Source organism: Herpailurus yagouaroundi, unplaced genomic scaffold (assembly GCF_014898765.1).
Source record: "Herpailurus yagouaroundi ecotype Mexico unplaced genomic scaffold, PumYag 197, whole genome shotgun sequence".
Lineage (NCBI taxonomy): Eukaryota > Metazoa > Chordata > Mammalia > Carnivora > Felidae > Herpailurus > Herpailurus yagouaroundi.
Genome location: NW_024412428.1, coordinates 7,001,575 through 7,027,322, shown reverse-complemented (window position 1 = coordinate 7,027,322; position 25,748 = coordinate 7,001,575). Strand labels below are relative to the sequence as shown.

The 25,748-nt window shown below is 47.6% G+C and overlaps 1 protein-coding gene across 1 annotated transcript in view; it reads left to right on the top strand.

The window, feature by feature from the left end:
- Nucleotides 1-25,464, top strand: part of FLT3 (fms related receptor tyrosine kinase 3) — a 77,539-nt gene extending 52,075 nt beyond the window's left edge. Inside the window, exons 13-24 of the mRNA XM_040448108.1 lie at nt 801-907; nt 995-1,127; nt 1,216-1,320; nt 4,352-4,462; nt 5,717-5,870; nt 8,175-8,257; nt 9,131-9,258; nt 12,672-12,794; nt 15,199-15,310; nt 16,099-16,198; nt 16,842-16,947; nt 24,896-25,464. Of these exons, the coding sequence (XP_040304042.1) occupies nt 801-907; nt 995-1,127; nt 1,216-1,320; nt 4,352-4,462; nt 5,717-5,870; nt 8,175-8,257; nt 9,131-9,258; nt 12,672-12,794; nt 15,199-15,310; nt 16,099-16,198; nt 16,842-16,947; nt 24,896-25,018 (1,385 nt within the window). The 3' untranslated portion in view covers nt 25,019-25,464. The remainder of the gene's footprint in view (nt 1-800; nt 908-994; nt 1,128-1,215; nt 1,321-4,351; nt 4,463-5,716; nt 5,871-8,174; nt 8,258-9,130; nt 9,259-12,671; nt 12,795-15,198; nt 15,311-16,098; nt 16,199-16,841; nt 16,948-24,895) is intronic.
- Nucleotides 25,465-25,748: the final 284 nt, after the last annotated feature.

Here is a 25,748-nt window from a genome sequence, read left to right as displayed (position 1 = left end):
TTATTTTATTTTATTTTATTTTATTTTATTTTATTTTATTTTATTTTTTATTCTTCAAAAACATTTTTTAAACACTTATTTGTTTTTGAGAGACAGAGCGAGACAGAGCACGAGTATAGGAGGGGTGGTGGGCAGGGGTCGGGGGGGGGTGGTGGTGGGGCACAGAATCCAAAGCAGGCTCCGGGCTCTGAGCTGTCAGCACAAAGCCCGATGCCGGGCTCGAACTCACAGACCGCGAGATCATGACCTGGGCTGAAGTCAGACGCCTAACCGACTGAGCCACCCAGGCGCCCTTATTTTATTTTATTCTTAAAGTTTATTCATTTATTTTGAGAGAGAAAGAGGGAGAATGCGTGATGGGGGGAAGGGGCAGAGAGAGAGGGAGAGAGAATCCCAAGCAGGCTCTGCACTGTCAGCACCGAGCCCAAGATGGCGCTCAGTCTCGCTAACTGTGCGATCGATCTGAGCCGAAACCAAGAGTCAGATACATAACCAATGGAGCCACCCAGGCACCCCCTAACTTCTTTCTTTTAATGTCTGACCTGAATATCCTGTGGGTTTACATAGATGTCGTTGGTATAACCCTAGTACGTGATCTTTAAGAATGGGATTGAAATCATTCAAAATTTTCTAGGAACTTGTCCTTTAGAGGAACATTGCCCAATTTTCCGTGGGGGAGGCGAGTATTTGTCAGGTGCTTGTAAGGACTGCAAAGGATAGCTTCTCAAACAGGATGGGCGAAACTCCAGTGAGCTTCCACTCTATCCAGTTCACTGCTCAGTGATTCTCTTTCCTTTCAGTGCCCTTCGCTTTCATCCAAGACAACATCTTGTTCTATGCGACCCTTGGGCTTTGTCTTCCCTTCATCGCTGTTCTAACCATGCTCATCTGTCACAAGTACAAAAAGGTAAACGCGAAGGTAAAAATGCAGCCCTGTTTCCTATTTCTGAGGAACTGCCTGTTGCTAATGGACCCATTATTTTCATCTCCGAAGCAATTTAGGTACGAAAGCCAGCTGCAAATGGTGCAGGTGACCGGCTCTTTGGATAATGAGTACTTCTACGTTGACTTCAGAGAATATGAATACGATCTCAAGTGGGAGTTTCCAAGAGAAAACTTAGAATTTGGTGAGAATCGAATGGTCCAAATGTTCCCACAGCGTTTCCGTTCTGTTGGAAAGTCTCTAACGTGCCCTCGCCCACCATTATCTTGCAGGGAAGGTCCTGGGATCAGGTGCTTTTGGGAAAGTGATGAATGCGACAGCTTACGGAATTAGTAAAACGGGAGTCTCAATCCAGGTGGCAGTCAAAATGCTGAAAGGTACAGTAAGGTGGAACGGTGTCCACAAAGGTGCGCAAAAATGGGAGGCATCGTCTCCCGCCTCCTCTTCTCCTCGTCTGCAGCATTTTTACGGTTACCGCGTGCCACGTTTTCAAGGCTAAGAGGGGATTGGGCTGGGGTTGGTGTCAACCAAGTCGTGAGTATAAAATCCAAGTCACGAATGCAAAAGTCCACCTCTTCTTCCTCTTCTGGCTTTGTCAGGTGTTTCCAGCTTCAATATTAGGGGGTACTGTTATTACGGGCAGATGTTGTTTCTTACATTGTGACACAGACTCTGGGCAGAAGAACCAACTGAAGCCCTCTGCATTCTCACTTCCCACTTGTGGCTCCCCCGCCATCCCTCCCCCTAGCGTCCTTGGCTCAGCAAGAGCCCTCTGGTTGGCTTTTGCTGCCGGGATCAGCAGCCTCCAACAAACGAAGTCTCACGGGCCTCTTTACTCCTCCCAGTCCGGCTGCCTCACAGTCCTTTGCTGGCTCCTCGTCTTCCACCAACTGTTGATGAAGGCTTGCCTCCTTCCTTTGCACCGTGCATGCTCACTACAGGCTACCTCAGTGTCCCCCCCGCCATGGTTCTAGTCTAGGTACCAAGGGTTGCTCTCCCTTCTGAGCCTCAGGTTATGTCCAAATGCCTGAGCACCTCAAAAGGTTCTCTAATTCGAACTGAACTCCTCCAACCGTGGCCCTCCATCAACGCTCCCGCTCAGTGATCGGTGCCGAGGGCCAACGACTGGCCGATGACTTCCCCACAGTTGGGCAAACCGGAAACCGAGGCCGCATCCTTGAAACCGGGTCCGTTCTAGCACCCCACAGGCTGTCCCTGCCTGGTATCCTGCCCCGTGTTCCTTGAACCCACCCTCTTCTCACCTCCCTACCACCCCGGACCAAACCTCTCTCTTCAGAATGGCTGCAGCGGCCCTCCAGGCAGGCCCTACGGGCTCCTTCTGGATTCTCAGTGTTGAGGCCCAAGTGCCGGTTATGGAATGCAAAGCAGACCGGTTTCCCCACTTAGCACTTCCCGGGGTGCTTCGGGATTACTCCCGGGGGAGTCTCCACAGCCCTGCAGCGTCTGGCTACCCTCCTCCCCACCTCACCCTCCCCACCTCCCGCTCACTGGGAGGCTGCCTGCTTTCGGTTCCTCCAGAGCACCGTGCTCCCTCCCATCCCAGGGCCTCTGTGCAGGCTGATCCCTCTGCCCACCCTTCCCCTTTCACGTGGTTCTCTCCCACTCCTCCTTCAGATCTCAGCAGAAATATCACTTCCTCAGAGAAGCCTTCTCTCACACCACAGAGATCAAGTTCCTTGCTGTAAGTTAGCTCTCCGTAGGCCTTCTTCCTCATGCAATGTATCACAGTGGGGATGACATATTTGCTTAATTACTCCATTAATGTCTCATCTGCCACATTGGTCCGTAAGGCGCATGAGGGCCAGGCTTGTATCTGTTCTGCTGTGTTTTCTTTTACTTGGATCTTTGCCCGTTCTGTTACTTCGGTGTGGAATGTTCTCCCTCCCTTCCCACTGTGAATTTGCCTGATTATCTCTTATCTTACCTCAGGCATTCGGGGTCCCCTTCCACCCACCCCCCTCCAAGGCTAGGTTAGGCGTCCCTCTCGTGTGACCCCACAGCCCCCTTCTATTCATTTGCCACTTTGCATTTACCGCACTGGGTTGTAATTGTTTATTTACTCGTCTCCCTTTTTCAGGAGACTCTAAACTCCAAGAAGACAGGGGCTGTGTCTTTTGGCTAACATTCCTTCCCCCATCGCTTGGCACATCGCCTCATATACAGCAGGCGTTCAATAAATACTTGTTGAAGGGGTGAAGGAGTGAATGAGTGGATAAGAATGAATGAAAGTCAGGTCACGGGGTATGAAAGTGCTCTGGCAAAGTCAAGCACACCATAAAAGATGTTATTTTGGTCGTGACGGGCAAGCCATGGGGATTTGAAAGCTACAGATCCCTATAAAACACGAAGCAGAAGACACAAGGTACTAGGGGATCCCAGTGCTCACAGTGGAGAATCTCACTCCCACTCCCAGTGAGAGAACCCCGACAGCTCACTAAAGCAAAATGGATGGCATCAGTGCTCTGGAAAAGCTACCGTACAGGCTAGGATGTCTCCCAAGACAAAGCAATGACACCTGGAAATACCTAGTCAACTCTTCACTGAATGTAAAGAAAAGTTACCGCGTCTATAGGAAAGAAGGTGTTACCAGTGGAGTGGGTGCCTGGTGCCTGATACCTGGAGAGGGAAGTCCAAAGACCCTGCCCCTGCTTCTAGGGCTCCAGCACCCTCCCGGGCAGGGGTGCCCCAACCAACCTGGGCACATCAGTCTCATTGACGTGAGACCTGGGAGTTTATCGGTAACTACCCTTACACCATGCTTCTAAGCAAGATTATGAGGATAATTTGCCGAGCTATCTAGACTTATCTCCAGGGGGGAGAATGCATTGTCCAATGGATGCATTCTAGCCTTTTTGGTAGCTCTCATGATCAGTTAACGAGTCTCTCGAGAACTTGGTTAGTGGGAACTGGTCTCTTTGACCTTCTCACCATTGGACCTGTTGACACATACGAGGTCTTAGACCTGAGGACCGTGAACTGGAGCCAGCCACCCTTGCCGACATTCCCGTCCTGTCTCTCCATGCCCAACAAATCCAAGAGTCAAAACAATGAAAAAAAGTTACCTTTCTCCCTTCAGCATACTTCCGAACTTTTTCATGTATTTTGTTTTGTTGTATTTCGGTTTTTTGAGGGTCCACTAGAAAGATTTCTATTTTTGGTGGGTAGAGGAACGTCCAGGGGAAACGCTCATTATTAGGCTCAACTTTTATACCGCAATCTTTGAAACTCTGTCTCCAACACAAGCTCTTATTACTTAACAATCGCGGACCGTTTTACGCATTATGATTTTTCATGCAAATTCGAACTGGAGAAAGTTTTCGTTTATTAAATGACCTAAAATACCTATTTTTCTTTAGCCTTACATTTTGTACGCTTTTCCGTTGACAGAAAAAGCAGACAGTTCCGAAAGAGAGGCTCTCATGTCCGAACTCAAAATGATGAGTCACCTGGGAAACCATGAGAATATAGTAAATCTGCTGGGGGCCTGCACACTGTCAGGTAATCAGTTCCTACTAAAAACATCTCATCAAAAATATTTCAGCTTGAAGACCCAGAGGACACCTGTTCCCATTTTCTCCTCTTTCCTCAGTCACAGTGTGGGTCCCCAAACCCAAGTGGAATTAGACGTTGAACCCTCTGAAATCAGACAGGTCAGTATAGAGAAGGCCTCTCTGTACGGGGAGACGCCACATAATTTTCACCTATTCGAAAACAGCAACAGCACTGCGGGTACACTTTGTGGTATCTCATTCTACTTGCTCAGATGGAGCTTCTCCCCCGGCCGTGAAACTGGCCTAAACGCAGTGGCGAGAATGGCCGCAGAGCCTGGCCTCTGCCCTGTTTGGGCGGCTTCAAATAAAGCACAGCTAAGGCAGGCTTTCAGACTTCGTTTTCCCAGAATTCAACGGAGCATGCGCTCTGATTCACTCCTGCTTAGAAATAGCCGAAGGACGGGGAGGCCCGTGCGTGGCTCCGTCGGGTAAGTGTCCAACTCTCGATTTTGGCTCAGGCCACGATCTCCCGGTCCGTGGGATCGAGCCCCGCATCGGGCTCCACACTGAACGTGGAGCCTGCTTGGGATTCTCTCTCTCCCTTTCTCTCTGCCCCTCCCCTGCACACGCTTTCTCTCTCTGTCTCTCAAAATAAATAAATAAGCATTAAAAAAAGAAAAGAAACGCCTGAAGGATGTGCTCAAGCATCCTTCCTTCTGGGACTGGGACCAAAAAATGGGAAACAGAAAATGGATCCGAGAGGATGCTTGTGATGTATTTCCCCCTCCTCGGCAAATGGCAAATCGGCATATATTTGCCAAGTGCTCACAGTGCAGCTGGCCTATTATTCCCAGTTGCAAACTGGAGAATCCAAGTGGCCGGTAGTTATTGACGAGGCAACAGGTGCAACTAGCACCCACGCAGAAGGCAAGACGATACCGCGTTCCAAAGGAGTTAGAGCAAAAAGCTGGAATTGAATTGTACAGGAAGAGATAAGCTCAGGGGTGCGTATCAGTCGGCGGAGCCGATCAAGTGCGACTTGATCTCGGGGTTGTGAGTTCGAGTCCCACGTTGGGTATAGAGGTTACTTTAAAAAAAAAAAAAAAGAAACTTAAAAAAAAAAGAAGAAGAGATAAGCTCAAAGCTGAACTCTCCCAAAGTCAGGGGAGAAGTAGGCTCTCTTAGATTATGTTGTCTGCCACACAGACATCTGAAAAAGTTATTTGGTATTTGTATGCCTGTAATGAAAACTCTATTTCAGGACCAGTTTACTTGATTTTTGAATACTGTTGCTATGGTGATCTTCTCAACTACCTAAGAAATAAGAGAGAAAAATTTCACAGGACGTGGACGGAGATTTTCAAGGAGCACAATTTCAGTTTTTACCCCGCTTTCCAATCATACCCAAATTCCAGGTAAGAGACGGGGTCAAGGTTTCACAATTATATGTCGTAGGACACAGACAAAATATGATGGTTAAACACCCCCCACTGGCCAGTCTCTGAAGGCCATAGTCCGGCATTGTGTGCACTGTGGGTTCTAAGATCTAGAAAGGCCACTTGTCTTTGCTATAGTTTTCTCTGCTGATTGGAACAATGAGACCTTTCGCTTTCCCGTGGTGCAGGGACTGTAGCTGTCTCCGTCCACCTGTGCCGGAATCACACCCCTGGACCCAGGCTCAGTTTTGGGAAGAGTGCATTATTCTGTCTTTCAGCTCTGCTGGATGACACGTAGATCCCAGTCGAAAGAATGAATGCTTTTTCCAAAGCCCTCCACGTACTCGTTGAGAGTAGTTCAGGTCTTGGGCCTTTTGCTCTGAACTCAAAAATTGGATTTTCAAAAATTAGAACGGATCAATTGACGTAATGCGATGGGGGCAAAATTAAGAAGCGGTAACATTTGTCCGTGTGCCCCCCGTTGTATATTCTGCCATCCATGCGGAACCTGTTGAGATTTCTTGTTGTAGTGTGTATAAACGAGGGCTATAGGAGTTTGGTGATCCTTTGGTCCTCATCCTTGGGAATTTCTTGCTAATTACTTGAACATCGTGTAACACCTTTCTCTGAGGCATTCTTCATAGAATGATTCCTCAATCCACAGTGCATTCCTGTTTCCTTGCCATGTGCGGAATCTCCCTTATTCTAAAGGCACAATCATCAGAGACTTTTGTCTTTACTGCGCGACTTTTGGAGGGTGTGTTTGAGATTCCAGCCTTGATTTCTAAGTGTGTAGCTTTCAGTGCACGCCTTTGGCCTTCTAAGGTCTGAGACGGAGACCTAGCATCTTAAAGCCGGGAGGCCCCATGGAGATCCCCAGGGGCGTCTTTGCGCGCTTGCCCTTCACCGATTGATACCCATCACCCCAAACTTGTCTTCCACACTCGTTTCTCAGTTCATATTCGAAAACTGAGAAAATTCTATAATGTCATCTGTATTCTAGAATAGAGTCTCTTAATGAGTCGGATGTGTGTGATCAGCACTCCGTGGTTAGTAACAACTAATCCTGCTCAACAGGGCCTTTGATTCATTCTGGTCACTGGGATATTAAATCCACTGAAGCAATTTAGGGACATTTGTGGTCTGAAAGGATGCCATTTTCCAAAGATAGGGAAATTGTAAATTGGGGTGAAATTGTACGCGGGAATAAATGGCATCCTTGTATACAATGCGCACAGAATTCCTCGGTGAAGAATTTTACATTATAACCATAAAAGAGATTATCGATGTTACTGTTTATTAATTTCACGGGAAAGGGAAATGAGCTTTATTTACAAAGACCAGCTTGAGGACAGAAGGATTGTAAAACACTTAGAAGTCTTTATGGAAAATCCGTATTACATGAGTTTTTGTAGGGAAAGTGAGCTTTAAAAATTTTTTTTTTACACTTATTTATTTTTGAGAAACAGAGTGAGACAAAGCATGAGCAGGGGAGGGGCAGAGAGAGAAGGAGACACAGACTCCAAAGCAGGCTCCAGGCTCCGAGCCGTCAGCACAGAGCCCGGCGCGGGGCTCGAACCCACGAACCGCGAGATCATGACCTGAGCTGAAGTCGGACGCTCAACCGACTGAGCCACCCAGGCACCCCAGGGAAAGTGAGCTTTTAGAAACAGAAGAGGCCTGAGTCCTAATTGTACATTTTGTGAGCTTCGTGATTTCAGCAAATCACATTTATCTCACCAAGTCTTTTGTGAAATGTGACTCTCACACCCAGCTTGTCGCGTTGTGGCAAGGACGGAATGAGGTCCTCTTTGAACTGTAAGGACGTTATACAGGGAGTGGGGATCACCCCTCTCCTAGTGAGACTTGGCAAGCCCAATTAATTCCACACGTGTTTTTAATGCCCACATGCGTGAAAAATGGACCAATGGATGCTGTGCTTTTTGTTTAAAAGCCCATTTATGGGGCGCCTGGGTGGCGCAGTCGGTTAAGCGTCCGACTTCAGCCAGGTCACGATCTCGCAGTCCGTGAGTTCGAGCCCCGCGTCAGGCTCTGGGCTGATGGCTCGGAGCCTGGAGCCTGTTTCCAATTCTGTGTCTCCCTCTCTCTCTGCCCCTCCCCCCTTCATGCTCTGTCTCTCTCTGTCCCAAAAAAAAAAAAAAAAGTAAAAGCCCATTTATAACTGGAATTCATTTCTTTGATGAATGAATTGTAATTTTTTTTTTTAAATATAATGTCTACTCAGAAGAAGAACATAAATAACGAAATAATTTTTTTTAATAGCATGCCTGGTTCAAGAGAAGTTCAGATACGCCAGGACTTGGATCACATCTCAGGGTTCAACGGGAACTCATTTCAATCTGAAGGTAATATTTTATTCTAATTAGTAGCACCTTACAACAGAAACGGATACAGGAATTCTGTTAGCTATTTTTTTAATTTTTTTTTTCAATGTTTATTTATTTTTGGGACAGAGAGAGACAGAGCATGAATGGGGGAGGGCAGAGAGAGAGAGGGAGACACAGAATTGGAAACAGGCTCCAGGCTCTGAGCCATCAGCCCAGAGCCCGACGCGGGGCTCGAACTCACGGACCGCGAGATCGTGACCTGGCTGAAGTCGGACGCTTAACCGACTGCGCCACCCAGGCGCCCCAATTTTTTTAAAAGTTTGTAAACGCGAAACACGATTTTCTTTGCTAATGTCATTTGTAGGCTTTATTAATGCATATTTGCTCTAAAGGTGGTGAAAAGCCAATGGTTCGTATATTGTGCATTTTACGTCATTATGCAGCTAATAAACACTGAGGGCTGTCTTATTTGGTCGGGTGGTTCTTTTTAAAGTCATACCTTTATTAGGGCCACCGAGTACTGATAAGTGGAAAAATGATGACTTCTGGAATCAGACAGAAGTTGGGTTGACCTTGGGGTTCCTTCACTCCCTGGCTGGAAGACTGGACGAATTATGTCACCATCTGAGCCACAACTTTGTCATCTGTCAAGTAGGCCCAATAATACTTTTCTCATAGGACCAGCAGAAGGATTAAATGGAACGACAGTGAAATGAGGCACAGCTTCTGGCGTAGATGGGTTAGCCCCAACGCCACCAGAGACGTGCGGTGATAGCTGCTTTCTGCAGTCTGGGTGCCCCAGCTCACTGTGACTCTAATAACTGCCCTTGGAGCTTTACTGGGACAACTTCATAGACTCTGGAAAACATGAGGGCCCGTTCTGTCTTACAGACGAAATCGAATATGAAAACCAAAAGAGGCTGGAAGAAGAAGAGGACTTGAACGTGCTGACATTTGAAGATCTTCTCTGCTTCGCCTATCAAGTTGCCAAGGGAATGGAATTTCTGGAATTCAAGTCGGTAAGCGCCTTGTGAAGAAGAAACTAACGGCAGCAAGATAATCTGGGAAGTGAGATGTGCTTTCCCTTTTCTGGTTTGTTTTAACTTGTATCCCTTAAAGTCCCGCCCCTCCCCACCCCCAACCACCACACCCTTCACCGTTGGAGCCGCCTAGATGCTTCTTCCCACCAGCTCTTGACGAATTACAGTTATCAAGGCCCCGGGATCCCTTATTAGATAATGGTTATCGCAGCCCTCCCAGGCTGTCCAAAGTCCCCTGAAACTTCCAGAAAGGCGGTCAAAGCGAGGTGTACAGAGTCAGTCCTTCCTTGGACGGTCCGTTCAGGTTGTTCAGGCATTTGGCCCTGGGCAAATGGAGGCTCAAATACCATGCACCGTGCTTGTGGGGCCAGCCCGTCCCCCACTCTGCCCACCTCCGCCTTTGCCTTCTCTGCAGCGCCCTGCTTCGGGCCAGCACCGTTCCTGGGCCCTCCCGGCTTCCTCTGCCGCTAATCCCAGATCCAGGCCGTGGATCCTGCCACGAACCACGGTTTCTATCTCCACTTTGCATTCCTCGCCGTCGTGTCCTTCGCCTCTGCCGAAGGTCACCTTACCTTCTCTCTGTTTCCCAAACTCTTCCCTCCTCTTTTCCCTTTGAATTTTCATTCCCTCTCTCCCTCTCTCCTCCACATCCCTCCTCTCGCCCTGAATTTGGAGAGAAGGCTTTCAACTGTAGTTTTTTCTTTAAAAAAATTACTTTCTGGGGCCGTGGGGAAGAGGGGGAAGTGGGTGATGGGCACTGAGGAGGGCGCTCGTACATAGCGACGAACCACGGGAACCTACCCCAAAAACCAAGAGCACAGTTTACATACTGTATGTTAGACAACTTGACAATAAATTATGTTTCAAAAAAGCACTTGCCGTAATATGACGTGATAGGTCGAGTCCATCTCAGTTTTAAAAAGATTAACGTGAACTAAATCTACAACTTTGAAGAACAGGAAAAAGTGATCTTCATAACAGTAACCAAACCTATGAAGCATCTTGAGATAAGCAGAACCAGAAATCTGCAAGATCCCCGTGAATAAGCCCGTGAGACATTATCCAATGGCAGGAGGAAGACCTGAATGAGCTCCACCGGGTTCATGTAGGAGAGACTCTGCGTTTTACCAGAAACGTCAGTTCTGTCCAAGTTAATCTGTATGTTTAACGCAACTCCAGGTAGACGCTCAGGGGTTTTGTTTTGTTTTCCTCATGCGTATTGAAAGGGCACGTGACCTTCTTGGCTCGTCTTTTCCAAATGTGGGCATCCTTGCTCGATAGTTTAAAACAAAAAAATCCCATCTTGTAATATTTTCCCACCCCTCCTCTCTGAGGCCCGTTCTTCTCTTCATATTCCCTATTGGCTGTTGGACTCCTCTTGTCTCAAGAGTACGGATAGTTGCTTTATCTGTAGTTCACCTACGCGGCCACAGTAGGGCTTCCGTGTCTTTGTGGACCTTGGAGGGCATCTAGCTTGATTGCCTGTCCTTAAGTAAATACTCAAACTTCTCACAACTGGAGGTCAAGGGGCACTGCTTTTTTTCCCCCTCTGGGCTTGTTATAATAAGAATTTTCTGAGGACCATCCACTTTCTTAGACCCTGTCCCGTTGTTTTCACTTCAGGCCCTCTCCTCTGCATCGGTCCGTCCTTTCTCCCTCCGTCTCTGGTTGCTCCTCAGTTTCCCCGTAGGTTCCGGGACCCCATCAAACGTTACTTGAGCCCTGGGGCACCGTGCTAGGTGCTGAAATAGAGTCAGCTCTTATCACTGACAGGGGAGAAAGAGACAAGCAAACGTGCAAATCAAAGATGACACTGGAGTGTGGTAAATATTCACGTTCCAGTAAGTCCTGGGGACCCAGGCGAGGCACAGGCAGGTCAGACCCGGGGGGAGGGGAGGCGGTGCAGGAAAAGCTTGTGGAAGGAGCCCAGGCTTGGGCTAGAGGAGATGTTTGAGGCAAAGGAAAACCAGCAGGGAACATGGGATCGGGCAGGGAACATGAAATCAGGAGGAAGTCCACTGAGAAAGGTCATGAGTTAAATGTGTGGCATAGTGAGGTCTCTTGGGCAGCAAAGTAGGGTCCTAACCCAGTAGATTTTTGCCTATCCCTATCTGAAGCTCAAGAGAAATGTTTGGGGGGGCGCCTGGGTGGCTCAATCAGTTGGGCGTCCAACTTCGGCTCCGGTCATGATCTCACAGTGTGTGAGTTCGAGCCCCGCGTCGGGCTCTATGCTGACAGCTCGGAACCTGGAGCCTGCTTCAGATTCTGTGTCTCCCCCTCTCTCTGCCCCTCCCCTGCTCATGCTCTGTCTCTGTCTCAATAATGAATAAACGTTAAAAAAAATTAAAGAAAAAAAAGAGAAACGTTTGGGTTGGAAATTGAGGTTTGGGTGATGGCGGTTGCCTCCCTAGGTTTGGACGAAGCGGCTGGGGGGTGGGGGGATGTGGAACGAGAGGGGGCAGCGCTGGGGAATGAGAGCAGGCTTGCATGGGGCCGTGGGAAGAAACAGGTTCCTCCAGGGGCCAGTGAACAGGCCAGATTCACAGAAGGAAGGTCGTGAAGAAGGGGGGGCTGCCAAACAGGACCAGTTACCGCTGGAAGGTCAGCGCAGAGCTCTGCTGGGCTGGGCTGTGCTGTGCACCGCAGGGCTCGGCCAAAGCAGGTGGCAGGCGTTGGGGAAGAGGAAGGCAGGTTGCAGGGGCCCGGTAGTGACGTGGGTGCAAAGTAAGCGGAGTCCACAGGCCGAGGACCGCGCTCTCAGAACACCGGCTAGGGAGGAAGGAGAGCTAGAGGGATTTGAGTCTGTTGGGTTTTTGCTTTTATTTTTTCAAAGTTGAAGAGAGAACCCCTTTGGCCCTTTACTCCTTAGTGCCCTGTTCCTTTGAATACCTTCTTTCTTAGAGTTAATTCTCTTGCCGGACCACTCGGGTTCCTGTCTTGTCATCTCTCAACCCAGGGGCTCCCCACTGCACTTCAGTCCTCCATCCCAAACTTATTGTTTTCATATCTTCCAGCTATTTTCTGGAAGTCACTCTCTGAAAATCCCCTCCGGAGCTCAACAGCGGGCTCTGTTACTGTCTTTTGTTTAGAGCAAGACACAACCCACAGCCAGCCTTGCTCTCCTAAGAACCCAGCCCCTTGGCCTCTAGGAACGTTCCATAAGCAGCGCGGATGACCGCATTCACAATAACCGGAGACCTGGGCCGTCCGTGTTCAGTCAGTGCCACGAAGCAAGCGTGATGACCGCTCGTGGCCCAGGAAAGAGAAGACACTCGGGTGAACCCCACGTTCCCGTCATCTGTAACTCCCGCCGACCCTGAACCTGGAAGAAAGCTTGCACTCTGTGATCATCTGCATCACAGTAAATAACACTCCAATTTCATTCTTTATAGTGTGTTCACAGAGACCTGGCAGCCAGGAACGTGCTCGTGACCCACGGGAAAGTGGTGAAGATCTGTGACTTTGGACTGGCTCGAGATATCATGAGTGACTCCAACTACGTTATCCGGGGCAATGTGAGGCTGCTACTTTGTACACGTTTTTTATGCCGTCACTGTGTGTTTTATCGTTGTTACGGTAGACAGCTGCACTCACCGTGGTGCGTGTTTGAGTCACGGCCACGTCCGAACACTTGCTCACGGCAGTTAGCTTTCTTAGGCTTGACAGCTTTTTCTGTAGCTTCAGGGAATATCCCAGCTGTAGTAAAAGCCGAGTAAAGGAGCATCACCTCTGTCACAGCAGATCAGGTAGGGTACCTTGGAGCACAAGCCACACTTTAAACAAAACCCGTTACCTGAGCCTACAGTTCCCGGAGCTGTTAAGTGACTGGAGTCCTGTTTCCAATCGCGGGATTTGGCAATAGCTACCATAAAACGTTTTTTTTTTAAGCACGACATACAAATTAAGTGTTAAATGCAAAATCTTTAAAGGCACAACATTGAACGTAAATGTTAGCTAGTGAATGTTTAGCATCTTATGACTGCCACACAGGGAGACCTAAAACATGACTGAATATAAAAAATTTTTAAAAATAATTAATTAATAATTAATTAATTAATTAAAAAATTTTAAAATCCCTAAGGATAGATGTGGGTTTTTTATTTTATTTTTTTTATTTTAGAGAGAGAACGTGCAGGGGAGAGGGGCAGGGGGAGAGAGCCAGTCTTCAGCAGGCTTCAGGTTCAGCGCTGAGCCCTATGTGGGGCTTGATCCCAAGACCCTGGGATCATGACCTGAGTCGACACCAAGGGTCAGATGCTCAGCCGACTGAGCCACAGAGGCGCCCGGTTGTGTTTTTTTTTTTTCAATTTAAGATTTTATTTTTAAGTAGTTTCTACACCCAGCGTGGGGCTCGAACTCATAACCCTGAGATCAAGAGTCTCATGCTCTACTGACTGACCCAGCCAAGTGCCCCCTGATGTGTTATTTATAAGAGAGCTATTAGAAATACTAAATGATAAAATTGTGCAGTGAAAGAACGTGGCTGTAAGAATTACAACACCTGGAGTTAAGCCCGTGTCCTTACGTTTTGGAATTTCTGGGTGCTTTTTTGTCCCCACTTGTGAAATGATAATAACAGCGAGTGCTGACGCACTGCCTACTGTGTGCTTAGCACTATTCTAAGTGCTTTACATATATTCATTTAGTTCTCAGAGCACCTCTCTTGGGGACGAGGAAACTGAGGCCCAAAAACGTAACTCTGCCCATGATTACACAGCACGTGGATTAGAGCACGGATGGGCTGAGCCCCAGGTCTGTGCATAACCACTGGGACACGTGCAGCGTTTCCCGTGAGGATTATACGCTTCCCTCACTGGGGTTGTTGTGGGAATAAACCAATAAAACCAACATGAAAGCACCTGTCCGGGGGAAACGGCCAATAAACGTTAAAAATCAAATTAAACTGCATTCCCATTAGCATCAAATAACCATCCAGGCTGATGTTAGATCCATACCTCACTCGTTGGAGCTGAAGTCGTAAATATGATCAAAGCTTCTGTGTGGCTGTGCAGTTTTTAACCTTACTAGCTGGCCGTCTCTTACGTGGGAAGGTGAATTTCATGTGGCACCTCGGTTAATCCGTGTAATTAATCAAATTAGCCAGACCAGCCTGTTTGGTTTTACCAGCTCATCCGTTTGTGCAGGATTTAAAATCGGGTTTCTTTCTTGAGCTTCAGTTTTGTTTTCTTTTGTTTTTTTATTTCCTTCAATAATCTCTACGTGTGACGTGGGGCTCGAACTCGTGACTCCCAGGTCAGGGCGCAGGCTCTACTGACTGAGTCGGCAAAGTACCCTTCGAGCTCTGATTTCACTGGACAGGTTGAACATGCGTGGTGAGGGGCTCCTCAACTCACGAGAAAGAAAATACTACAAAAAGCTCTACCCCAGGAACCTATCCACCCCTACGTCTTGGTTCCCATCCCAGGCTGTACTAACTCAAAACCCGCCTCTCGTGCTCCTGGAAATTATTAAAGCCACAGAAGCCAGCCTGGTATCATTCCTGGAAGTGATGGCGTGTGCTCCCTTCACCACATTCCTGTAGGTGGTATTTCCACTAAAGTCCTTCCAAGAAGGTCGTCCACTAATTTACCAGTATCTCCTTACCTCTGGTCACCTGACTGGTTCCTCCTTCATGGTGTCTGCTGTGACACTTACCCATTTCCAAGCACACGCCTTTGTGCACGAGGAGTTTTAAAGAGATATCGGTTGATTTTTTTTTTTTTAAGCCTATTATTAGAATGTTGATTTGAAAGTGAAACACTTCCCCTTGGGCAATATGATCTCCTCAATTAAGGATTAAGAGCGGCTTTAGGAAGAAAATACACTTTATTATCGGCTAATAAGAGAAAAGAAACACGCCTCGTTCAGTCCGTGCACCACCCATCACCACTGATCCGTCCCCTCTTGGATTCCGCACAGGCCCGTCTCCCTGTAAAGTGGATGGCTCCCGAAAGCTTATTTGAAGGGGTCTATACCATAAAGAGTGACGTCTGGTCATATGGAATATTACTCTGGGAAATATTCTCACTTGGTAAGTTTTGCAGTTTGCTGCCAGCCGTTGCCCCCCACACGCTATCCCATTCCTAAATCAGGGTGCATGACCCGTGACCTCTAATGCTCCCCAGAGCTGGCTCGTCCTTACCTCTATGCAGTGTGTGCCGTTTCACGTTTTGTTTTTTTTTAATTCTTTTTAATGTTTATTTATTTTTGAGAGAGAGAGACCAGGGGAGGGGCAGACAGAGAGGGAGACACAGAATCCGAAGCAGGCTCCGGGCTCTGAGCCATCAGCACAGAGCCCGACGCGGGGCTCGAACTCACGAGCCGCGAGACTGTGACCTGAGTCGAAGTCGGACGCTTAACCGACTGAGCCACCCAGGTGCCCCCCCTTTTTTTTTTTTAATTTTTTTTCCTAATGTTTATTTAGAGACAGAGAGAGACAGAGCATGAGCAGGGGAGGGGCAGAGAGAGAGGGAGACACAGGATCCGAAGCAGGCTCCAGGCTCCGAGCTGTCGGCACAGAGCCCGACGCGGGGCTCGAACCCACCAACCGCGAGATCATCACCTGAGCCAAAGCTGGATGATTAGCGGACTGAGCCCCCCGGGCTCCCCCATTTCGTGCTTTATTTGTGGTGTCTGTAGGTCTGTCTACCCCCACCGGCCTGTAGCCACCGGCTGGAGAGCAGAAGTCCTGACTCTCCCCGCCCACGGCCTCACGCCAAGCAGTGTCGGGCCCATGGGAGCTCTGGGTCCATGCTTGTTCGTTGTTGAGTGAATGAAGAAACAAATGAGATGGTCTCTCCGCCCTAACGTTTTCCTCAGGTGTCAATCCGTACCCTGGCATTCCAGTCGACGCTAACTTCTATAAACTCATTCAGAGTGGATTTAAAATGGAGCAGCCATTTTATGCTACAGAAGAAATGTAAGTTCACATCAGAGGGCAAGGTGGCAGAAACTGGGAATTTACAGTCTCTCTCGTTCCGAGTGCATGACCCAAAAAAAAAAAAAAAAAAAAGCGCAAAACACCTTAATGCAAAATGCACGTGATTCCTAAAAAAAAAAAAAAAAAAAAAAAAGGGAAAGAAAAGGAAACTCTAATCCTTTTCTTGGAGGGGGTGGGGTGGGCGGGGCTTCCTGAACAAAACTGAACCTTCCTGCCCTAAGATACTATGAATTAGGGGCTTCAGTTCCTTTGCTCGAGGGATCGCTGGGGGTGATCCAACTCCCATCTCCCGACTTCTGGGCCACGTCGTAGTTTTTATTTTTTATTTTTTTTTAACGTTTATTTATTTATTTATTTATTTTGAGACAGAGCATGAACGGGGGAGGAGCAGAGAGAGAGGGAGACACAGAATCAGAAACAGGCTCCAGGCTCTGAGCCGTCAGCCCAGAGCCCGACGCGGGGCTCGAACTCAAGGACCGTGAGATCATGACCTGAGCCGAAGTCGGACGCTTAACCGACCGAGCCACCCAGGCGCCCCACGTCGTAGTTTTTAAAGCGCCGGGGCCTCCGCTTCCCTTGGCTCAGCTTTCCTCTCCTTACTTCTCCTCCTCTTGCTTTACAGATACTTTATAATGCAATCGTGCTGGGCTTTTGACTCGAGGAAACGGCCGTCCTTCCCCAACCTGACCTCGTTTTTAGGATGTCAGCTGGCCGATGCAGAAGAAGTGGTAGGTAGCAGTACCCTGCTTGAAAAGGCGATGCTGGAGGGGCCCCCCCCCCGGGGGGCTCAGCTGGTTGGGCGGCCAGCTCTTGGTTTCGGCTCGGGTGGTGACCTCCCGAGTTCGGGAGTTCGAGCCCCGTGTCGGGCTCTGTGCTGGCAGCGCGGAGCCTGCTTGGGATTCCCTCTCCCTCCCTCTCTCTCTGCCCCTCCCCGACTCGTGCTGTCTCTCTCTGAACAAGTAAACTTGAAAAGGCATCCTTAGAAAGGAAAGCGATAACTCAGAACACACGCTGGCTTCCCGAGACCCAAAGATACCACGTTGTCTTTCTCACCGCAATTTGTCTCGTTTGCCCTTTAAAAGTTGTATGGGGTGAGATATATTTATTGGTAACTGTTTTTTTTTTGTTTGTTTGTTTTTTTGCGGGGGGCGGGGGAAGCTCTCCCTAAAGGTTTCAGCCAATTGAGAAATTAAATGTCCAGTGCACAGGACTAGACAACCAAATAAAACTGAATCCCTGAGCCTCCCCTCCCCCCCCGCCCCACCGCCGACCGTTAGCATGGGGTAATCGCACGACTCAGTCATGTAATACAGTATCGTGGAGAGAACATTGCCCTGCAGTCCTGAGAGTCGAATCCCAGTCCTACCATGCGGTCTCCTCATTGCTGTGTGCATTACGGCAGATCGTTCCTCTGGGTCTTACTTTTCTCACCTGTAAAATGGGTTGTCACACCGGGTGATCCTTGAGCGTTGTGAACTTGGAATCCCTCTGCTAACTCTTCTCCCCGGTAATACAACCTGGCGTAGTGAACGGAACCATCCTCTAGAGGCCGTGGACACAGGATGGGACCTTGAACCTCCAGTACCCAGGTTCAAATCTTGGCTCCGTCATTTACATCTTACAGGCCTCGATTAAGTCAATCTTTTGTTGGCTCTCAGTTTCCGTGTCTGAAATATGGGACTAACAGATCTTACTTTGGGGAGCTCTAAAGAGTAAATAAACTGATGTATGTGCAAAGACTTCCCACACAGCAGGCACTTGGTAGTTAATAAATGTTAGCTACATAGGCACCTGACTCTTTAAATGGATTGTCTGTGCTCTTTTTCTAAATTACTGAGTCTGTTTTCAATTCTGTGGCCTCTCCAGAGACCTGCGTATAGGTCGTGTGTGGCCTGTCCTCTTGGCAGGATGTGTGAAGAATCCCATTCGATCATTCGTCTGTTTGCTTGTTTGTTTTTGGGCTTTGTGGTTGTTGTCGTTTTGGTGAGAGAGTGAGCATGAGCAGGGGAGGGGCAGAGAGAGGGGGGAACAGAGGATCCGAAGCAGGATCCGCGCAGCCAGCAGCGAGCCCAGCGCGGGGCTCGAACTCACAAACCCTGAGATCGTGACCTGAGCCGAGGTCGGACGCTTAACCGACTGAGCCCCCCGGGCGCCCCTGAAAAAAAAAATCACATTTGGAAACGAAAATATGGTCAGGGAATTAGGTCCAGAAAGTCAGGGGAGATGGAAAGCCTCAGGGCTATCGAGTAGATAACCCGGAAATAGTTAATGACGCTGTAAGAGAAACTGAAAGAAGAATCGTGGAGAGAAAACAAGAAAGGAGCTGTTGAGGCAAAGAGAAAGCACCAAGTAATTTTCACTGGCTGGGGAGCTGGCTTTGGATCCACAGAGGTGTTATTTGCGCTAGGATTTTGGGAAGAATGAGTAGTATTTTGGCTGCTGGGGGATGGGGGGTTGGTGGAGTGTTCCAGGCTGGATGAGTGATAGAAGTAAAGGTTCACAGGTGAGAGAGGCGAATGGAAAACAAATGGTTGTGGCTAAAGGGCGAGTGGGGGAACACGGAGGAAAACAAGACTATTAAAGGTAGTGCGCCAGGGAGGAGGGTCCGCTGTGGCCGAACCGTCCCTTGGCTTTGTTCAGGACCTCCTTGGACTCGGTGTGCAGCTGTCCTCTGTCCCCATGCCCCCAGGACGTCCAAATCCCTCTCCCTCTGTTCAGGGGGCCTTCGACATATCAGGGATTGTTGAATGGCAAGGTCTCCACGGACGATGACTCAGCTGAGGGTATCCAAGCTCAGGGACACCCCTTCAACTTCTCCCCACCCCGTTCTCTTCCTCCTGCCCCCTGACCCTCTGTGATGGAAAGTTCTTTTCCCTACCCGTCTCAGAGCCACTGATGGCAAGCTGTATCTCCTTTAGGTAAATGACAAAATAGTGTCCCTGCCAGGGAGACATTCATCCACCCAGCCACCGTGGGGAGCCTCTCACCCCCGGCTGGTGCCATGGGCTCCAGTCTAGAAGCCCGGGGAGCAGAGCAGAGATTGGACTTCAGGCCCCCCTTGCCCGCTTGGCTGGGCACCTCTGAGCGAGGCATGATCTCCGCAGCCGTGCCCACTGCGAGCAGACCCTGGCTCCTCCTGTGTCGCCGTTCCCCGGTTTCTCTTCACACCTCCCGAGCACAGCCACGTGTCGTCTCTTGAGTGGCAAGACAGGCCTTGCCAGCGTGCCTGGGGTAACATCTCCTGCTCCGCGTGTGAATGCTTTTTGTAGAATCTCTGGTTTTGCTCCATCGTGGACTCGGGAAGCAAATGGCCCTCGGGGAACCAGTGAGAAGAGGAGGGAAGCACGCAGAGGAAACACAGGTTGATGCTTTGAGGTGTAACTTACAGCAGGGAGATCGCCGGACAACGTGCTAAGGCAGTGAGGATTTGTGGAACCGGGGAGGATTTGCAGAATGGACAGACATGCTTCAAGATTTGTCTGGAAGCCCAGATCGCTACGTGTGTGACAGATGTTAACCGGGCTTATGGTAGTGACCCTCTCCCAATAGATACCCAGAGACGAATCGTGTCGTACGCCTGAAGCTAATCCAGTGTTACATGTCCCGTATACATCCTTTTTTTTTTTTTTTAAAAAGGAGCCAGATCAAGTTATTCCCTCTTCTCCAAAGACCCCCCTGTAACTTCTCCGGTCAGATTTCAGGGTCCTTCTTCTGAGTCCCCATAACACTATGTGACACTCTGAGACTCAGTGTTGTGTGATACTTTTGCTTTCCCATCACTAGACTTGGCTCACGAGGTCAAGGACATGCACTGTTCATCTTCACATCACCTGTGTGGTCCCACAGGCAGGAGACACTCACAGCATGAGGGTACGTTAGAGGCCCCGTCTGTTTTGTTCGCTGTGACATACCCAGTGCTTAGCGTCTAGAAAGGGCTAAGCAACGATATCTGGAAGAAAGGAGGCGTAAGAGCAAGTTTGGGGAGGCAAAAGCGAAACAGCACAAGGAAGGACATCCGTTAAGAGGTGACTGTGGCAGCAGAGGTGAGCAGAGGAGGGAGTGAACTGGACTGTGGCAGGGGGGAGGGCTGCAGAGAAAAGGGACACACGGCTCCTGTTTCAAGAAAGGGGCCTGAACTCACATCACCTCTCCTTTCATATCAGTGCCCACAAATTATAGGATATATAATATAATATATAATATAGAAATATATTATAAATGTATCATATATAATGTATTGCAAATAAATATAATACAAATATAAAGGATTTCTATTTGTAATACAAATTTGTATTTGTCGTACAAATTTGTATATTGTAATACAAATACGAATATTTAATATAAATATTAAAATATAGATATATACACTACATATTTTTATTACTTTTTATTTTATTTATTAAAAAAATCTTAATGTTTATTTATTTTTTTTTTCAACGTTTATTTATTTTTGGGACAGAGAGAGACAGAGCATGAACAGGCGAGGGGCAGAGAGAGAGGGAGACACAGAATCAGAATCAGGCTCCAGGCTCTGAGCCATCAGCACAGAGCCCGACGCGGGGCTCGAACTCCTGGACCGCGAGATCGTGACCTGGCTGAAGTCGGACGCTTAACCGACTGCGCCACCCAGGCGCCCCCTTAATGTTTATTTTTGAGAGAGAGAGAGAGGGACAGACAGAGCATGAACGGGGGGAGGGCAGGAAGTGAGGGAGACTCAGAATCCCAAGCAGGCTCCAGGCTCCGAGCCGTCAGCCCAGGTCTCGATGCGGGGCTCGAACTCACGAACCAGGAGATCACGACATGAGCCGAAGTCGGACACTTAACCTGCTGAGCCACCCAGGAGCTCCTGTTACATGTTTTTAAAGAAGTGAGGCCATAATTGCCTTTGAAAGCCAGAAGGCGATCTCTGTGGACCGGGACCTCTCTGGTAGGATCTTGCAGTGTGGTTCCACAGTGGGGGCAGCCACACTGTTAAGTGCACGTAAGAAGAAAGCAAGTGTTAAAAATGTGAGTGTAGCCACCGTTAAAAGAGAATATAATATATCTCAGGTGTAGTGTAGAAATAAAAATATAGTTTATAATCTCAGGTGTGGGGCGCCTGGGTGGCTCAGTAGGTTAAGCGTCCGACTTTGGGCTCAGGTCATGATCTCACCGCTCGTGAGTAAGTTCAAGCCCCACATCAGGCTCTGCGCTGACAGCTCGGAGCCTGGAGCCTGCTTTGGATTCTGTGTCTCCCTCTTTCTCTCTGCCCCTCCCCTGCTTGCTCCCTGTCTCTCTCTCAATAAATAAACAAACAAACAAACAATTATAATCTCAGGTGTAGCGTAGGAATAAAAAAGGACCATAGAAAACTTGATCAACCCAACAAAGCAGGGGAGAGAGAAACAAAGAACATTCATGGAAATAGAAAAAAAAAAAACACACAAAAAATCAGGATTCGTAAGTCCACTTAGGAAAGAGAATTTCAAAATAAATGTGCCTGTCATCATACAGGCACATTAACTGACCTCAGTGCAGTGGAATGGGACATCGCCAAGAACAACCAAAAAGGGCCAACATCTGACGTCAGAGATGAAAATCCCTGCTTACAGAAGTCTTTGGTTCACAAGAAGGAGGAGGAAGGAAAAAGAAATAAAAATGGACCCCGCTTATTAAAACCTGTAGGAGCCAGCCACGTTTATAATTCTAAATTCATTTGTTAGAAAACAAAAAAGAATGAAAATGAATGACTTCAACTTTCAACTCAAGAAACTAAGAAAAAAAAAAACCAAACAGCAATGTATGAGGAGACAGAGAGGAAGAAGAGAAAGAACAAAGCAGCAGAACAGAACTAATAGAGGGGCACCTGGGTGGCTCAGGCGGTTAAACATCTGTCTTCGGCTCAGGTCATGATCTCGCAGTTCATGGGTTCGAGCCCCACATCGGGCTCTGTGCTGACAGGTCGGAGCCTAGAGCCTGCTTCGGATTCTGTGTCTCCCTCTCTCTCTGTGTCCCTCCCCTGCTCGCTCTCTGTCTCTCTTTCTCTCAAAAATAAACAAATATTCAAAACAAAAAAAGAACTAATATTGATACAGGCAGAATTCATTAAACTGAGGGTAGTCCCCAAAACAAAATAATAGTGATGGTCAGGAAAGCCAAAAGTTGTTTTTAAACTAATAATTTAATTGCTCCCATTTTTGATGTCATGCACACTTACTAACATGTTACCCATAATAATACATTTAATTCTCATTTCAGGCTCACGGAGTAAGTTCAACCATTACCTCTTTTGCAGATCAGTAAACAGAGATACAGAGAGGTTCAGTAATTTGCCCAAGGTCACACAGTAAGGGTCAGACTTAGGGGTTGAATACAACAGTCTGGAAGTGGTTGACACTGTATGTTAATATTGTATATTAACCCAGTGTACAAATATACCACTAAAGCACACTAACTATGAAGAGAGCAATTAAGAAAGAAGAGACAGCATAAATAAGATTCAGGATAAAAAGAACGTAATTATGGATAGGGACACCATTTTCTTTTTAATTTTTTATTTTAATGTTTATTCTCGAGACGGAGACAGACAGAGACAGAGTGTGAGTGGGGGAGGGTCCCAGAGAGAGGGAGACACAGAATCCAAAGCAGGCTCGGGGCTCCAAGCTCTCAGCCCAGAGCCCGATGCGGGGCTCGAACTCACAAACCGCGAGATCATGACCTGAGCCGAAGTCGGTCGCTTAATGGGACACCGTTTTCAAAAGTATAAGAAAACCTTACGCACCTCTTTCCACGGATGCACTTGGAAAGCTGGGGTTTCAAAATTTTTATAAGGAGAATGTACTTACGGATTACTTGTGCCATTAAAAATTCATTTAAAAAATCGCTTACAGGGGTGAAGGAGGTACAGGCTTCCGGTTATAATGACTAAGTCACCAGGATGAAAGGTACAGCATAGGGAATAAGTCAGTGGTAGTGTAACAAAAAGTGTATGGTGACAGAAGGCAGCCACGCTCTGGTGAACACGGTAACATACAGACTCGTGGAATCCCTCACTATGTTGTGCACCTGAAGCTGATGTAACATTGTGTGTCACTTATACGTCAGACCAATTACGTAAATAAAAATCCATGAAAGAAATGGAAAAGGAAGACATGAAAAGCAGTGATATACCCGAACGCGCCCCAGGGACGGACTGACTGGCTCTGGGAGCACAGCGAGCTCGAGGAGATGGTTTCGGAACTTCTGGACCACGGGACTGGCAGTGCGCCAAGTGGAATTGCAAACACAGGAAGCAGGGAAGGTTTGGGGATGAAAGATCCTGAATACAGGTTGGGTCTGAAGCGTCCCCGGTGTTTCTGTCACAGCCTCGCTCGGAGGGTTAGACATCCAACGCCCGAGATGTACGTTGGGTTCAACAGGTCATGACCGACTGCTGCTTTCCGAAAAACACATATCATCCCTGTTCATCCTTCCGGATACAGGCAGAGTGTTATTGTGCAGACCAGGGTCAAAAGGATATTTCTCGCGATCTGCTTTCCAGAAAGAAAAAAATTAAAGAGGAGGAGGCGGTCCGCTCAGTTACCAAACTGTGAAAAACAGACAACCCTTGTCTTGTCCTAAGGCTCTGGAGAAAATAGTGTTCCCAAACACAGCTGACGGTGCAGCCTGAGTGTTTCAGCACTCAAATATGCGTCCCCTTGGACCCAGAGATGCCACTTCCCCGTTCATCCCAGAGACAGACGAGGCCAGTGTAACCTCTGCAGTTTTATGTTACATAACCAATCCACCGAAAGGTTAGTTAGGGGCGGCCGGGTGGCTCAGTCCCCCGAGCGTCCAACTTTTGGTGCTGGCTCAGGTCATGATCTCGCGGTCGTGGGATTGAACCCCATGTCCGGCTCCTCGCCGAGCATGGAGACTGCTTGGGCTTCTCTCCCTCCCTCTGTCTCTCTGTCTCTCTCTCTCTGCCCCTCCCCCCCTCGCACTCCATCTCTCAAAAATAAATAAATGATTGGTTGATTTTAAAAAAGTTTAGTGATGGTACATCAGTACTATGGAATGCTAGGCTGCTGTTAAAAAGATAAATGTGCTCCCATTCCGTCAACAGAGAAAATATATAACGCACGTAACATCCGGACAACATATTAGCAACTCAGAATAAGGCTCGAAACCAGAATCTACACTCTCAGCCTACGGATACACAATTGTGTATGCACAGCAGACTATAACGGTGGCCGCCTCTGATGAGTTTAGCTTGTTTTCTATACATCCTCCTACATGGCTTACGTTATCTCTATGAATGTGCATTAACTTTGTCATCAGACAAAAAGTAGAACTGCTTTCATTTTGGAAAAGCACTCTGAAGTCACCCAAGTGAAACTCAAGCATCAGTCCCCCGTATTAATTGCATAATGAACAGGTCTCTCTTAGTGGCCTTTCTCTTTTATGGTTTTACCGCACAGCTTTAGGATTTCTAGATCGAGATTTTGTAGCCAAGAATAGAAATAATAATGGAATAAAATGCTCGACTTGATTTCTCCATGAATAAAAGGACCAAATCTGCTTTGTCAATTAATATCCTCTTAAGATTATCCTCTAAGGCTTATGTATAGTAATAGCAAGTAATTTGCAGTAAAGCCCCGTGACATGTACGTCATCATCGGATGGTAACCAGTGTTGTGTCTTTTTTCCCACATTCAGATGTATCAGAACACGGATGGCCATGTTTCCGACCGTCCTTCCGTCTACCAAAACAGGCAACCTTACAGCAGAGAGGTGGAATCGGGTTTACTCACTCCACAGGCTCCTGTCGAAGATTCCTAGAGAAACGACTTAGTCTTAAAGACTTCCTCCCTTCAACCCCCAGCTTAAACAGGCTATAGATTACCAAAACAGGATTAATCTCATCACTAAAAGAAAGTATATTCTCAACTGCTGCTTTGCTGGACTTTTCTCTAGAAGCTCTCTGTATTTACTCTTGTTTTCAAAGGAACTTTTGTAAAAATCACATCATCCTTTGCACAAGGCAGGAAGAGCTGATAATTAACTTTATTGGAGCATCTACCCACATCCAAAGGCCTTCTCAGTCTGGCTTCAGTGAAAATTGTGTACCTGAACTATAGTATATTCTTGTAAATACATAAAACAAAAGCATTTTGCTAAGGAGAAGCTGATATGATTTTTTTAAATCTATGTTTTAAAACAATATGTAACTTTTCCAGCTATTTAGTGGTATATTTTATGAATGAAAATAAAATTTCTTCTATAGAGTTGTTTGTCATTGAATTGTTTGCATGGTCTATTTAGGGCAAGACTTAACTGGAGGGGAGGAACCTAATGAAATTGTGTGCAATGTTCTGTATTTTTTTTTTTTCCTACTGAGAAGGTCCGTCCTCTTGTTGGATCCTTAAAAGGATCTGTGACTCCTGCCCCCAGACCAGGAACCAAACAGCTGGCGAAGCCTTGCTTTTCTGCAGCACTCCATTGATTCAGCCGCCCTCGTCCTTTGAAGCTTAGCTCCCTCCCTCCCACAGGCTTATAAACTTGGACTTGC